The 16,478-nt window shown below is 39.4% G+C and overlaps 1 protein-coding gene across 3 annotated transcripts in view; it reads left to right on the top strand.

Moving 5' to 3' along the window:
* GADL1 (glutamate decarboxylase like 1) overlaps positions 1–4,675 on the top strand; it is a 261,431-nt gene extending 256,756 nt beyond the window's left edge. For all 3 annotated transcript variants that reach the window (XM_067753583.1, XM_067753582.1, XM_067753584.1), the window contains one exon: positions 2,916–4,675. In XM_067753583.1, the coding sequence (XP_067609684.1) occupies positions 2,916–3,089 (174 nt within the window). In that variant the 3' untranslated portion in view covers positions 3,090–4,675. The remainder of the gene's footprint in view (positions 1–2,915) is intronic.
* Positions 4,676–16,478: the final 11,803 nt, after the last annotated feature.

The raw sequence follows: 16,478 nt of genomic DNA, 5'->3' as shown, positions 1-16,478 counted from the left end.
GTGACTCTCCTGGGTAGACATTTGCCCCACATGGACCAGATCTTCCTGGTATTGATTAGCGTGGGCACTGTGGGCCATGCCTTCTCATACCTACTCTCACACCTACAGGTTACATGCAAGAGCCCACTCGCTCTTGGAATTAAAAATAAATGTACCTTTGTCATGAGCCTAAGTCAGCCCGCAGTTCTGCGCTGCCCTCTGACTAGGAGGATTTTAAGAGCAGTAAATGACAAATGGGGGGTTAGAAGTTTAAATTACATGTGATTGTGCACACAATGCACACATACACCCACACATGCACACCCACACATGCACATACATACCCACCACACAAACACATGTACACACACAAATGCACATATCCACACATGCATGCATACACACATACACACATGCACATATACACGCATTCATACCCACATATGCACTAGAAGCCCCCCTACCTAAGGGGATGAGGATTGATCAAGTTAAAGCAAATAATCCTAGAAAAATATGTGATGCATACGTAACTTAAATATTTTAACTTAAAACACATCTATGTGCATTTTAATTTTCCCATCTTTTGATGGAAAGGTTTTTTTTTTTCCATCAAGTGAGGATCTCCAAGAGCAAATGAGGCTTTTCTTGAGCAGAGTTTTGATGCTCTGAGGGCGTCTATGGTTCTTACATAAACTATACTCTTCAGGAATCATCTGTCCTTTCCAGCTCAGGTTTTTTTCAATGGAAAACGTGCTCAGAACCTAGGCAGCCACCTGTGGGCAGATTTGGTCTGGACTCTCAAGACTTTGTTTTAAAGATTTTACAGTTCTCCCATCACACCTAACTTGATGGCAGTAAATTCTGGCAGCCCCTCGCCTCCTTTATCTGGTCTTTCCAAAGGATTCAACTTCGTTTTTATGGAAAACACTCAATCCTTTTAACTTTTCCTTTGCTTAGTATTATTTACTAGATTTTATAATTCTAATAAGAAATGGTACTTGCATAGACAGCTTTGGAAGAAAACTGATGCTAATAGCATACAAATTGAAGGGTTTCAAATGGACATGCATAAGCATACACAGTTACCTACCAGCTTCCAGCTTCAGTATCCACTGGATTTTGTCACTAAGTTTTGCAAAGAGAGTGGAGGTGGTGTTGGTTTAACCCTGTTTTCCTAATCTAAAAAGCTCAGAATAAAATTTGTGACACATTCCCAGACATTTATAGAACCTGATGGTCTCTGTTTTTTCAGTAACTTGACCTCTGACTTCATCTTCTTTTTCTACATTTATTTTTCATTAAAGCTTTTATATTTTCTTTTTATGTTCTTTTTTTTTTTTTTTTTCTTTTTTCTTTTTTGCGGTACGCGGGCCTCTCACCACTGCAGCCTCTCCCGTTGCGGAGCACAGGCTCCGGACGCGCAGGCCCAGCGGCCATGGCTCACGGGCCCAGCCACTCCGCGGCATGTGGGATCTTCCCGGACCGGGGCATGAACCCGTGTCCCCTGCATCGGCAGGCCGACTCCCAACCACTGTGCCACCAGGGAAGCCCTATGTTCCTTTTACTGTGAGAGACGTCCAGTCCTTCGCTAGAATGACAGTGTGACTGTGCTGAGTAAGTCTTCGTTTTTGCTGTTGTAAGCACAGTAACAGTTCATGTTTTACAAGATTTAAGTTCTAAAATGAGCACATTATGAAAAAAGTATTTAGCTAAAATGACCCTTGGACATCGCTTAAGAAGGCTCTGGTTGAGTCCAACATGTATCTCCAGAGGTCTGAAGCATTGATCCTCCCATAAGCTTGGAATAGATCATTTTGTTGAGAGCTGGGTGAAGTACTTTGGCTTGTGTTTAGGGAAGTATCTGACAAATCATAGATGTGTTTCAAACCAGAGTGGTGTGGGGTGGTCACACTCTGAGAAGGGCTCCCGGGAACCAAGATTTATGCCCCTCATCTAAGGCATCTTATACCACGTTGTGCCTGGTTTTATTTAAGTATGCGTTTCTCCCTTCTGGACTAGCTACGTCTCCTCTTCCTGACAGGAGAGGACAGACACTCATTCTGTTCTCTTTGCCCATATTCACTGAGGATATGCTCAGCAACTGTGAAAGAGTTAAAATGAAAATGGAAGTGGAAAATTAGAAAAATGTGTGCACTTGGACTCTCAGGGCCCATTCTTCCCGTGTTCACCAGAAATCCTTAAAATATGGACTTACTAATTTTATTACCAACTGTACGCCTCTTAATAAGTGACACAGTGGTTATATTTCCTGTTAATAAACCAATATGTTCTATTAATAAACTAATAAACTGATAGTCTGCAAAATATAACTGCACATAATACCTGTTTTAGTGTTTTCTTTGGTAGACTGTCAAGGCATGGCTGTTATTTTTTGTGCTTTTTATCCATTTCTGACTAATCTTCTTTATTCGAATGGCCTGAACTGGAGTATTTTTTAGTTCCAACAAATTTGGGAACGTAACATTTGACACTTTTGAGACTGTGACCCCTGAGAACAAACACCTGGTTTGATTTTAATGTGGCATCACTGCATCGTGATTTAAGTTTCTGAGCATGGGCTTGGGTGAGACTGCCTGCTTTCAAATCTCAGCTCTCCCACTTACCAAATGCAGGACCTCAGGCTATTTATCTAATCTCTGTGCACCTCAGTTTCCTCATCTGGAAAGGGTATATTAATAATATCTCCCTTGTGGAGTTATTGTGAAGATTAAGTGAATTCATCTATCTAAGGCACTTGAATCAGTACTCATATGCCATAAGTTCTCAGCAGGTGATTATTATTAATGTCAACTTTGTGTGTGTGAGAATGGCATCCACACCAGTGGCTGCCCTATGAGTAGCCAATGACTGGGTACAATGCAATCATGATGCCTCAGTGTTCTGGTCTTTCACCGCCTCCCTCCTCTCCCATGCAGGTGGCCCCGGCCATTAAGGAGCGGATGATGAAGAAGGGGAGCCTCATGCTGGGCTACCAGCCCCACCGGGGGAAGGTCAACTTCTTCCGGCAGGTGCTGATCAGCCCTCAAGTCAGACGGGAGGACATGGACTTCCTCCTGGATGAGATAGACCTTCTGGGTAGGGACATGTAGCTATGGGTTTTGATCCCCCAGAGGCACAGGTCCTGCCCTGGAGGGTTACAGATCCAGGGCATCTGGGGGCACATAGGAGATTGCAGCCCTTCTGGTGAGAAATAGGAAACATGCCACATCCTTGCCCAGCAAAACCAAAATGCTAAGCAAGTAGTGTTAAGGACTCTTTAGCTGCCTGGGTGCTACTGCTGCAATAAAGGATTTTCTCACGGATGATCCCTGGGGCAGAGCCTGGGAGAGAGTTTAGTGAGTACTACGTGGGCTCTGGATTCTAAGCTTTCATTTCTCTTGAAAGAACATCGAAATTAGTGGGTTAAAGCAGTGGTTCTCACAGTGTGATCCCTACACCAGCAGCACCTGGAAACATGTTAGAAATGCAGGTTCTCAGCCCCGCGCCAGACCTACTGAATCAGAAACTCTGGGGGTGGTCTAGGTATTCTGAATTTTAAGGAGCCTTCCACGTGATTCTGAGGCAAGTTAAAATCTGAGAACCAGTAGTTTAGCACAACTTTGAATTGACTGAATAAGCACTCTTATGTGTTGCCCGCAAAAGGATATCTAATATTTCAGTGGTTCCTGAGTCGGTCTCTGAAAATGCAGCTGTGGCATCTGTAGCACAAATGTTTAGGGTCATCAGAAGTGTATCAAAAGTGTTTTTTAAAAGAGAAACTATATAAGATGGTTACTTTATAAAAAGTATCTTTTATGCAGACTAAATGTTTATTCTCAAAAGTTAAAATTAGCCATAATCTATTATAAATTATTTAAATTAGAGATAAGGATAAAAGACAAACACTTTGTAGTGTAGTCCTTTTAATCAAAGCAATAGTCCTAATTCACTTCCCAGAATCATTCGTGTCATTAATTGGGAGTAGACGTTAGGCATATATGTCTCTAATTAGGTACCTCTTTAAGCTTGAAGGGCCCTTTTTTTATCTTGTTCTCTGCTTGTAGGAAAGAACCAGAATGAAGTCCAGGGTTATACAACACTCCCTTTCGCAAGCTTTGAAATGTCACTGTAGACTATTAAGTGATTTATATTGGGCAGAGAATCTGAGAATTAGAGGTCTTTCAGGGCAAACACCTCCTCCATTTCTCCTGGGAATGGATAATTGTAATTCTATCTAATCCTGGTCCTAGATTTATAGCAGAATTTTCTTTGACTAAGAAATAAACAGAATTCAGAGGTGTGGGTGCAGAGTTCAACAGAGTATAATTATGAATCTAATTAGAGCTGTGATTTGGAAGGCACATGATTGAAGATTGTTCAAGTATTAGACGTAGCATATTCAATAACCATTTTGTATGCCTTCCCTAACTTACTTAAATTGTGAAGACTTAAAAAGCAGATGTGTACTATTTGCTTTTATTCCATATTCTCATTTTAGGGTGTGTCATTTCTCAATATCTCCATCAGTCAAAGAATATTTTAATCTTTCTCTGAATTACTTCAGTCTCTGGTGATAGGTATTTGTGTGTGTGTATGGCATTTCTTGTTGCCTTTTTGTTTTAACGTCTTCCTAAAATGTTCTGAAATTGATGTTTGCAATAATTTGGGTTTAATGAAATAAAAAGCAATGTGAGCACACCGTGTTTGGCTTTTCTTTTCCTGTCACCCCCCTTTACTGGATTGTACCAATACATTTTATTTATTTAGTTTGTAAGTAACACAGTCATTTTATTTTATTTTTTTATATTTTTAAGTGTTAAAATCTTTTTTTAAATTTTTATTTTATATTGGAGTAGAGTTGATTTACAATGTTGTGTTTGTTGTCAGTGTACAGCAGCTTGATTCAGTTATACATATACATATATCTTTTCTTTTTCGTATTCTTTCCCATGTAGGTTATTACAGTGTTGAGTAGAGTTCCCTGTGCTATACAGCAGGTCCTTGTTGATTATCTATTTTATATATGTTAATGTGTACATGTTAATCTCAACCTCCTAACTTATCCCTTCTACTGCATTTCCCCTTTGTTAACCTTAAGTTTGTTTTCTAAGTCTGTGAGTCTGTTTCTGTTTTGTAAATTAGTTCATTTGGTACCAATACATTTTAGAAGTAATTTGGGCTCTGTTGACATTTTAGTTAAATAATTGAGACAGTAGGTTGGAAGTGGTATGTTTTTTAGTTAACACCTGGAATAAGGTGGAAAAAACAGTTATAGCCAAGTATGGATTTGCCTCTTGTTCAGTCTTTCTTCATCTACAAGGCAGGTCATGGGAGACTCAATAGCCTGAGCTCAGCTCCTGTTGGGCCGTTTTTTTGAAAGATGACAGTTCCTTGCTCAATGGCAAAAAAACCCAACTGCTACCAGTACTTTGAACATCCCACTCCTTTCTCCTTAAAATGTTCCGATATACCACCCCCAATCAGGTACTTGACTGAATGGTCAAGAAAAATTTTTTGATAAAAGGTTAATTGTAATTCATTCACCCTTTAAATGTGTTGCTAATGGGCCTACTATGTTCCAGACTGTTATCTAGGATGTAGGGAATACCCAGTGACTGAAATAGACAAAATCTCTGCTCCTGTGAAGCTTTCTATATCCTTGGGGCTGACAGTCAAGTCACTATGTAACAAGTCAGGTGGCAATGTGTATTTTGAAGACAGAGAGTAAAGGGATGGAATATGGTAGCTGTGAGGGTGGACTTGGCTGTCGGAGAGAAGTTGGTTAGGCAGGGCCTCGCTGACAGGGGAACCTCTGCATGGAGGTCAAGGAAGTGGAAAGAGAGCCCTGTGGGTATCTGGGGAAAGGGCGTACCAGGAGGAGGGCTTGGTAAGCTAAAGGCTGAGGAGCTGCACTTGTGATCCATCCAGGGACCAACGTGGAGGTAAGTGTGGCTGGAGTGGAGGGACTGATGGGGGTGAGTGGTAGTCAGGATAGGGTGGTGGAATCAGGGACATATCTGGGAGTCAGGACACTGGACCATGTAGATGGAGACTTAGATGGAAACACACTGGAGCATCTGAACAGGGTATTGACATGATTCAGCTTATATTTTCGGAGGATCACTCTGATTGCTGTTTGGAGAATAGGGCGTGCATGGGCAAGGGTGGAGATCAAATGGGGGCAATTGCAATAGCGCAAACAAGAGACTGTGGTGGTTTATGCTAGAGGTGTAGTGAAGGAAGCAGTGAAAACGGGTCTCATCCCAGAGGCACTGAAAGGTGGAATCTTGGCTAACGGAGTAGAGTATTTAAAAAGAAATGAGAAATGAAGGATAGTTTCATTTACCTTTGGCTTGGGCAACCATAAGAAAGGAATTGCCATTACTGGGGTGAGGGCTGCAAGAAGAGTAGCTTTACCTGGTTTTGGTCATGTAAAATGTGAGCTGTAAGTCAGCCAACCAGATATGATACAAGAAATCACTTACGAGTCTCAACTTCCGGGGGGCCATTAGACTGAACCAATGAAGCATTGGACACCCAGACCATTAAAGTAAATGCCCCTGGGACAGGGGGAGTATGTGGAGTGCTATAGCCAAAAGGAGAAAGATAATATAGGTTTCCTGTTTCTTTAACCTGTTAGTCCTGCAGGTGCGGTGTTTCTCATGGCAAATTCTACAAGTTTGAGCCTCCTCTAATGCAGAAAACCAAGGATGATGGTGACAATAGCTAACATTTACTGAGTCCATACGACATGCCAAGGACTGTGCCAGCTAGTACATTTACATGGTCTTACACACCCCTTACAAAACTCGATCAAGGTGAGAGTTTTATTATCCTCATTTTACAATCAAGGAACCTGGTACACAAATAGTGTAAGAAAATTCTCCAAGATTATCAGACTACTGAGTGGTAGACCCCAGGGTCAAATCTAAATCCACCTCACCCCAGAACCCAGGCTCTAAACTTCTTCGCTTTGCTATTGTAGATGTATAGAGAGAAAAGGGTCATCTTGAACTAATCCTAGCAATCTGTGTCTGACACCCCACAGTTACTTGGCAAACAGAAACATCAAGAACTAGGTTGGTCTAAGAGGACAATAATTATACTGTCATGGCCCCTTTCTCAAACCAGAGGATAGGAATTTTCTTGTCTGCTTTTTGCCATTGAAGTTGGAGGGCAATAGCCTAGAGGGCATTTTGATTTGAAATAGTGAGAAATTTTAATAGGGGCCCCAGTGGAGGTGAGAATAAATATTTTCTTAGTATTTGGCCATTGCTTTCTCAGACCTTTGTGAGCTCCATGCCCACATGGGCAAATGCTTACTTGACAACTCTACTCAGGTCCCACTCAAACTCAGCGTGCCCAAAACTGACTCAGGATTTTCTACACCCCTGTTCAAACAAGTTCCTTTGTCCATGCTTCCATCTCAGCGAATGACATCATTATCTAGTTCAGCAAACCAGAATTTATAATTGATGCTTAATATCTCTGTCTCCATCTCTCCCCCAGTGTCCAACCTACGAGCAGACCTTGTTGGATTTACCTCCAAAACATGTCTCCAATCCATCCATTTATCCCAGCTCCATTGTCATGTCCAAATTCCAAACTCCTTTCACCTCTCCTCTGGACTGACTATAGCTATAGCCTTCTTACTGCATCCACACATTGATTCTGGGCTTTGTCCCATCTGCTCACCAAACTGCAACCATATTAAAACACAAACTGATCCTATCTCTCACTTTCTGTTTTACAAGCTCTGCAGAAGGTCTTCAGAAAAGCTGTTGGTCAAGCAAAGCTAATTAAAACTTTATTAGCCCTACTGAGTATGGAGCAACACTGCCTTGAAAGAGTTTCAGTGGGGTCTCAGAAGGGGGAGTTGAAGAAGCCTATTTACAGGCTTCAGGTGTGTGCTCAGGTGGCTTAAATAGTGGGTCTTTTAAGGCAAACTGGTTGGGACACAGTCCGCCATGTAATGGTGTAGGGTTGGTGGGCACAGCAAGGGGAGTGTCTTGGCACAAGTCTCCATAAATAAATTGTGTGATAAGTGAGCTGTTTCTACAGCTGAGCCCTCTTTTGTCCTGATGGGAGAGATGAGTCAAGTGTTTCTCTGGATAAGCTGGTTGGCAGAAATTTCCTAAAGCAAACAGTAAAGTTACTCACTGATTTACAACATGAAGTTTCTGAGCGAAAATCTCCTGAAACAAAATTAAATCATGTTGGCGTAGGTGATCGCGACCCTGATAGCTAAGCTATACGAAAGCAGGTAATTTTAATTCCCAGGATAAAGATCAAATTCTGGAAGTGGCTGCCAAGGCACTGTGTCCTTCCAGCCCCATACAGGTTGTGTTGTGCTGTCACCCACCTCATGGGAGCCAGAAGTTGGGCTTTTTTCAGATCCCACCCCTCCTTTTAACCCCAGCTGTCAAAACCTTTGGATGTAGTCCTGCCTCTTCCTGCAATGCTGTTTCCCCCTCCACCTAGCTAAACTGCGTACAGTTCTGGTCCCAGCTTGATTCTTTGTTTCTTAGGGATGTTCTCTGCCTGCCTTCCAGCCACCCAAAAGGGGATCTGTCCCAATATAAGCTCTCTATAATTTTCTTAAGATATTTGTATCACTATTTGTAATTATATATCTCTATGCATTTAAAAATTAGACTATAATATCCACAGGGGGCTTAGCACATAGTAATTAATAAATAATCGTGGCTGTGAGGAAGGTTGGCAAGTAGGTGCATTTAGTTTGCCTTTGGAGATGATAACTTCTTTATTTAGGGAACACCTGGATACGTAAATGTAAAATAACTAACTCATGTCTTAGAAAAAGCTTTTAAATCACCTTTAATCTTTTCTTTATTTTTAAATTTTATTTATTTTCTAATACAGCAGGTTCTTATTAGTCATCAATTTTATACACATCAGTGTGTACATGTCAGTCCCAATTGCCCAATTCATCAGACCACCACCACCCACCCCGCTGCTTTCCCCCCTTGGTGTCCATATGTTTGTTTTCTACATCTGTGTCTCTATTTCTGCCCTGTAAACCGGTTCATCTGTACCATTTTTCTAGGTTCCACATATATGCGTTAATATATGATGTTTGTTTTTCTCTTTCTGACTTATTCACTCTGTATGCCAGTCTCTAGATCCATCCACGTCTCTACAGATGACCCAATTTTGTTCCTTTTTATGGCTGAGTAATATTCCATTGTATATATATACCACATCTTCTTTATTCATTCGTCTGTCAGTGGGCATTTAGGTTGCTTCCATGACCTGGGTATTGTAAATAGTGCTGCAATGAACATTGGGGTGCATGCGTCTTTTTGAATTATGTTTTTCTCTGGGTATATGCCCAGTAGTGGGATTGCTGGATCGTATGGTAATTCTGTTTTTAGTTTTTTAAGGAACCTCCATACAGTGGCTGTATGAACCTCCACAGTGGCTGTATCAGTTTACATTCCCACCAACAGAAGTCACCTTTAATCTTAAAACACATGCTACAAACTGAAATGTCAAGTGTTCTGGTTAGTATATGCATCCCTGCAGGAAAAGAGAAGAGTTTCCCCCTAAAAATGAATTTAGATTGACTTATCTGAGAAAACTTTTCTTCTTGGGAGTAGCATGATTTTGATTTCTAAATATTTTCTCACAAGAGAATGTCAGGCTAAAGCCATATTCATTTTAAGAATCACAAGTTACAGGTCGGTTAACATTTTATGAACACTGCCTAGGACCCACTCATATTTGACATATTCTGCAATTCTGACTGATAGCTGATAACAATGTAGAATACAAATAGCCACAAAATGTAACCCAAGTGAATAGTGAGTCCTAAACAATTTTTTTTCTGTTATTTGAAGGCTCTTCTATGGGCAGGTCATGTTCTGCTGCAGACCAAGGGATGAGAAGGTTGTTACACCATTATGGAAACACAGCTGTTCTCTCTGCAGGGGGAGGCCTTTCTGTGGTGGGCTGGGTGGGGCAGTGGGTGAGCATCGATGCTGGAGGAACTTCATTACCTCCTCGCCTCCCTGCCCTTGGAAGAGGGCCCTATTGTCACATTGGAGAACCTGTGCTAAACCTAAAAATATGTCTTCCAATCCTACTTAAGTCAACATGTGAGTTGAATTTTTAGTTGAATGATTATTAGGTTGTGCCATGTTTTTCTAAGGCCTCTCACATTTGGGTCTCCAGAGAGGAATTTTCTAGAGGATAAATTTTGGTATTTCTCACATCCTTGGGGCAGAACCACACACCTCAATCTGCATGGCTTCTGGGGAGGTCTTATATTCATATTAGAGGGATTTGCTGGTCTGCCAGGCAGGAGCACACACATTCCTTCGAATCTGGTGTGCAAATGATAAGGATCTGTTTGAGATTCTCCACTTCCTGCAAGCACTGGATGCGCGTTATAGTTGCAGTCACATAATCAAGTCTAGGTGGGAATTTCTGCATCATGTCCCCTAACGTGAACAATCCAGGGTGAATTGCCAATCCTGGAGATTACTCATAAGCAGATTATGTGACATTTGGGCCTGTTCCATCCCTCCTGGGGCTAAAGCTAAACCACTGGAAAAACACTCATGTGCCTAATCCTGTGTGATTTCTTTCTGTCTTTACCATCTCTTTAGCATATTACCTGAGCTGCACGTAACCTCTGGTTTAATGCTTAGTCAACAATAAAACTGTCACCTTTGGGGCTAGGTTTTATTCATTAGCAGAAGATTTTATTTATAATATTAGACTTCCCCATCAGTTATTAAAAATCAGTTGCCTATATTTGCAGAGTCTATTTCTGGGCTCTTTATTATTTTATTTTATTTTTATTTTATTGAAGTATAGTTGATTTACAATATTGTATTCTATACAGCAAAGTGACTATAGTTATATATATATGTATATATACTTTTATATATATTTTTTTCTTATGTTCTTTTCCATTACGGTTTCTAACAGGTTATTGAATATAGTTCCCTGTGTTATACAGTAGGAGCTCGTCGTTCATCCATTCTATATATAATAGTTTGCATCTGCTAATCCCAAACTCCCATTCCTTCCCTCCCCTACCCCTCCTCCCCTTGGCAACCGTAAGTCTGTTCTCTATGTCTGTGCGTCTATTTCTGTTTTGTAGATAGGTTCATTTGTGTCATATTTTAGATTCCACATATAAGTGATATCATATGATATTTGTCTTTCTCTGTCTGACTTACTTCGCTTAGTATGATCATCTCTAGGTCCATCCATGTTGCTGCAAATGACATTATTTCGTTCTTTTCGATGGCTCAGTAATATTCTATTGTATATATGTACCACATCTTCTTTATCCATTCATCTATTGATGGACATTTAAGTTGCTTCCATGTCTTGCCTATTTTAAATAGTTCTGCTATGAACATAGGGATGGATCTATCTTTTTGAATTATAGTTTTCTCTGGATATATGCCCAGGAGTGCAACTGCTGGATCATATGGCAACTCTTATTTTTAGTTTTTTGAGGAAACTCCATAATGTTTTCCACAGTGGCTGCACCAATTTACATTCCCATCAACAGTGTAAGAGGGTTCCCCTTTCTCCACACCTCTCTAATGTTTGTTGTTTGTAGAGATTTTAATGATGGGCATTCTGACTGGTGTGAGGTGGTACCTCACTGTCGTTTTAATTTGCAGTTCTCTAATAATTAGCGATGTTGAGCATCATTTCATGTGCCTGTTGGCTAACTGTCTCCTTTGGAGAGATGTCTATTTAGGTCTTCTGCCCATTTTTCGATTGGGTTGTTTGTTTTTTTGTTGTTGAGTTGTATGAGCTGTTTGTATATTTTGGAAATTACGCCCTTGTTGGTTGCATCATTTGCAAATATTTTCTCCCATTCCGTAGGTTGTCTTTTCATTTTGTTTATGGTTTCCCTTGCTGTACAAAAGATTGTAAGTTTGATTAGGTCCAATCTGTTTATTTTTGTTTTTATTTCTGTTGCCTTGGGAGACTGACCTAATAAAACATTGGTACAACTGATGTCAGAGAATGTTTGGCCTATGATCTCTTCTAGGAGTTTTATGGTATCATATCTTATGTTTAGGTCTTTAAGCCATTTTGAGTTTATTTTTGTACATGGTGTGAGCATGTGTTCTAACTTAATTGATTTATATGCAGCTGTCCAACTTTCCCAGCACTACTTACTGAAGAAACTTTTTCCCATTGTTTATTCTTGCCTTGTTTGTTGAAAATCAATTGACCGTAGGTGTGTGGGTTTTTTTCTGGGCTCTCTATTCTGGTCCATTGATCTGTATGTGTGTTTTTGTGCCAATACCACCCTGTTTTGAATACTGTAGCTTTGTAGTATTGTCTGAAGTCTGGGAGGGTTATGCCTCCTGGTTTGTTTTTTTTCCTCAGGATTGCTTTGGCACTTCTGAGTCTTTTATAGTTCCATATAAATTTTAGGATTATTTGTTCTAGTTCTGTGGAAAATGGCATGGGTAATTTGATAGGGATTGCATTAAGTCTGTAGATTGCTTTGGGTAGTATTGCCATTTTAACAATATTAATTCTTCCAATTCAAGAGCATGGGTTATCTTTCCATTTTTTTGAATCATCTTTAACTTCCTTTATTAATGTTTTGTAGTTCTCAGCATATAAGTCTTTCACCTCCTTGGTGAGGTTTATTTCTAAGTATTTTTTGATGCAATTTTTAAGGGATTATTTGTTTACATTCCCTTTCTGATATTTCATTGTTAGTGTGAAGAAATGCAACCGACTTCTGTAGTTAATCTTGTATCCTGTTATCTTGCTGAATTTGTTTATCAGTTCTAGTAGTTTTTGTGTGGAATCTTCAGGGTTTTCTATATGTAGTATCATGTCATTTGTGTATAATAACACTTTTACTTCTTCCCTTCCAATTTGCATACATTTTCTTTCTTTCTCTTGTCTGACTGCTGTGGCTAGGACTTCCAATACTATGTTGAAGAGAAGTGGTGAGAGTGGGCATCCTTGTCTTGTTCCAGATTTTAGGGGGAAGGCTTTCAGCTTTTCACTGTTGAGTATTATATTGGCTGTAGGTTTGTCATAAATAGCTTTTATTATGTTGAGATATGTTCCCACTATACTCATTTTCATAAGGGTTTTTATCATGAATGGATGTTGAATTTAATCAAATGTTTTTTTATGCATCTATTGAGTTGATCATGTGGTTTTTGTCCTTTCTTTATTTGATATGATGTATCACATTGATTGATTTGTGTATGTTGAACCATCACAGTTGTGATTTCTTCTCTTTCATTTCTGATTTTGTTTATTTGTGTCTTCTCTCTTTTCTTCTTGGTGAGCGTGGACAGAGGTTTGTCAATTTTGTTTACCCTTTCAAATAACCAGCTCTTGGTTTTATTGACTTTTTTAATTGTTTTTTTATCTGTATTTTATTTCCTCTCTGGTCTTTATTGTCTCCTTCCTTCTGCTGACTTTAGGTTTTGTTTGTTCTCCTTTTTCTAATTCTTTTAGGTGGTAGGTTAGGTTATTTATTTGAGATTTTTCTTGTTTCTTAAAGAAGGCCTGTATCACTATGAACTTTCCTCTAAGAACTGCTTTTGCTGCATCCCATAGATTTTGAATGGTTGTATTTTTATTGTCGTTTGCCTCAAGGTATTTTTAAATTTCTTCTTTGATTTCATTGTTGACTCATTGGTTTTTTAGTAGCATGTAGTTTAGTCTCCATGTAAATTTGAGTACAGAAATTATTTCAAGCATCTTTTATGACCACAGTGGCATGAAACGAGAAATCAACCACAGAAAAAGAAAAGGAGAACAAACATCTTATGACCATAGCAGAGCCCAAAAGGAAGAAGAAAGATGTTCTCTTTATGTCTGGCAAGGGCTCAACCAATGAGAGACTGTCACAACTCAGCCAATGAAAAGCCACTATTCTTCAAAATCTTAATTCCTCCAGTTGACTCTTTGTTTACTATAGCCCTTTTAACTTCTTTTCACCCTCTTTATTTTTTAATTTTTAAAAATGTTTTATACGCTTTTTAAAGGTTACTTTCCATTTACAGTTATTACAAAATGTTGGCAGTATCCCCCATGTTGTAAAATACATCACTGAGTCTATCTTTCACTCCATAGATTGTACCTCCCACTCCTCCTTCACCTCTCTTTAAAAGAGTTCTCCTCTCCTTGCTGTGCAGGGGACTTGCATGTGACTTGCCATGGTTGCAGACTCCAAATTACAGTCTCTTGAGGATCCAAAATAAATCCATTTTTGCTGGAGAAATAAATGGCAGTCTATTTGTTTTAGGTCAACATAGTTTTATAGTGTGTCTTCAAAGTAGATAGAACTTAGTTCGCTTTCAGAATTGTTTGTGCTATCCTAGTTTCTTTGCACTTCTACGTAACTTTTAGAATTTTCTTGCTGATACCTACCAAAAGAAGTGCTAGGGTTTGGATTTAATTGTCTTGACTCTACAGATCAAATTGGAGAGAATCGATGTTTTAACAATATTGAGTCATCCAATTCATGATCACAGAATAGCACTCCATTTATTTTGGTCTTTTATATTCCTTTCATCAGTTTACTGTAGTTTTCAGCATACAGATCCTGCATACAATTTTTTAGCATTTAAACTGGTAGAGCTTTTCTCACTTTGGGGTGTGTGTGTGTCACAATTATGCTGTCTTCTGCTCCTTATCCTGTTTTTTCACTAGTCATGCTCAATCTGTATATTTTTCAATGAATTTTATAATGTAAATCATCTTCTTTTAATTAATTTTGATATCATTTCCTTTTTCTAATAAAATAGATCCATACTGTCTACTCAACACTTTGTAATTATAAAAAAAAAATTGGAAAAAACCCAGTGTCTTTGAGTAAGGTGAATGAAGAAATTGTGGTATATTCATGTGTATTGAAAGGTAAACTGAAACATATTAAAAAACCAAAAGTTAGGAGTGCTCCACAGACCAGAGCTAGGGGCAAGGTTTTTATACAGAAGACATGGCTCATCTTCCTCAAGAGTCCATTTTACCCAATGATTTGTGGAACATTATGTCTTTTTAAAAAATTTTATTGGAGTATAGTTGATTTACAATGTTGTGTTAGTTTCAGGTGTAGAGCAAAGTGATTCAGTTATACATATACATACATTCATTCTTTTTTAGATTCTTTTCCATATAGGTTATTACAGAATACTGAGTAGAGTTCCCTGTGCTATACAGTAGGTCCCTGTTGGTTATCTATTTTATACATAGTAGTGTGTGTATGTTAATCCCAAGATCCTAATTTATCCCCCTTGCTGCGTTTCCCCTTTGGTAACCATAGGTTTGTTTTTGAAATCTGTGAATCTGTTTTATAGTAAGTTCATTTATATCATTTTTTTCAAAATTAGATTCCACATGAGTGATATCATAGATATTTGTCTTTCTCTGTCTGACTTACATCACTTAGTATGATAATCTCTAGGGCCATCCATGTTCCTGCAAATGGCATTAGTTCATTCTTTTTTATGGCTGAGTAATATTCCATTGTCTCTATGTACCAGTTCTTTATCCATTCATCTGTCAATACACATTTAGGTTGCTTCCATGTCCTGTCTATTGTGACTAATGCTGCCATGAACATTGGAGTGCATGTATCTTTTTGAATTATGGTTTTCTCCTGATACACACCCAGGAGTGGGATTGCCAGATCTTATGGTATCTCTGTTTTTCATTTTTTAAGGAACTTCCCTATTCTCCATAGTGGCTGTTACAATTTACCTTCCCACCAACAGTGTAGTTGGGTTCCATTTTCTCCATGCCCTCCCCAGCATTTATTGTTCGCAAACTTTTTGATGACTGGTGCCAGGGGATACCTCATTGTAGTTTTGATTTGCATTTCTCTAATCATTAGCAATGCTGAGCATCTTTTCATGTGCTTTTTTTTTTTTTTAAACAGTGTGAGTAAAATTTACCTCTTGAAATTGGCTTCTTGAAAGTTGGCCCTGTTTTGAATTCCTTTTTGATTACCTACCACAGGACATTTCTTGAGGGCAGGTATATTTATAGCCCCCACAGGTCTTGTTAAGACGAAGTACCCATAAGCACCAGTTTTAAAGTTTTTGTTATGAGAAATGGCTACAAGGCAGCAGCATTTCTATATGCCCCACTCTGGCAACTTGGGCAACCAGAGCCTTAGGAAATTCGCATTCCTGGGTTATCAGAGTGGAATGTGCTAGAAGAAACTCCTGAGGGCTTGTGTCTCATTACTTCTTCCCCCTTACCCGTCACCCACCAGACAAACCCCAACCCTGCAAAACCACTACGTTGAGGGTGCTGTCATCTGTAGGTGGGGCAACTGTAAGGAAGGGGGATGGAAGTAGGAATCCCACCACCAGGAGATGTGGAGACCAGGTGACTTTTCAAAGCTCTTCCAAACCAGAGGGTCCACCCTTCTTTGGGTGCAATGGGCTTGGTTTAGCTTTTGAAGGGCCTGCCTGGATCTGGAGCTTGTGGTCCCATCCAGAGGGGACCAGGCACTA

Source organism: Pseudorca crassidens, chromosome 10, assembly GCF_039906515.1.
Source record: "Pseudorca crassidens isolate mPseCra1 chromosome 10, mPseCra1.hap1, whole genome shotgun sequence".
NCBI lineage: Eukaryota > Metazoa > Chordata > Mammalia > Artiodactyla > Delphinidae > Pseudorca > Pseudorca crassidens.
Note: the sequence above shows the minus strand (reverse complement) of the source record. Positions and strands in the feature narration are given on the sequence as shown.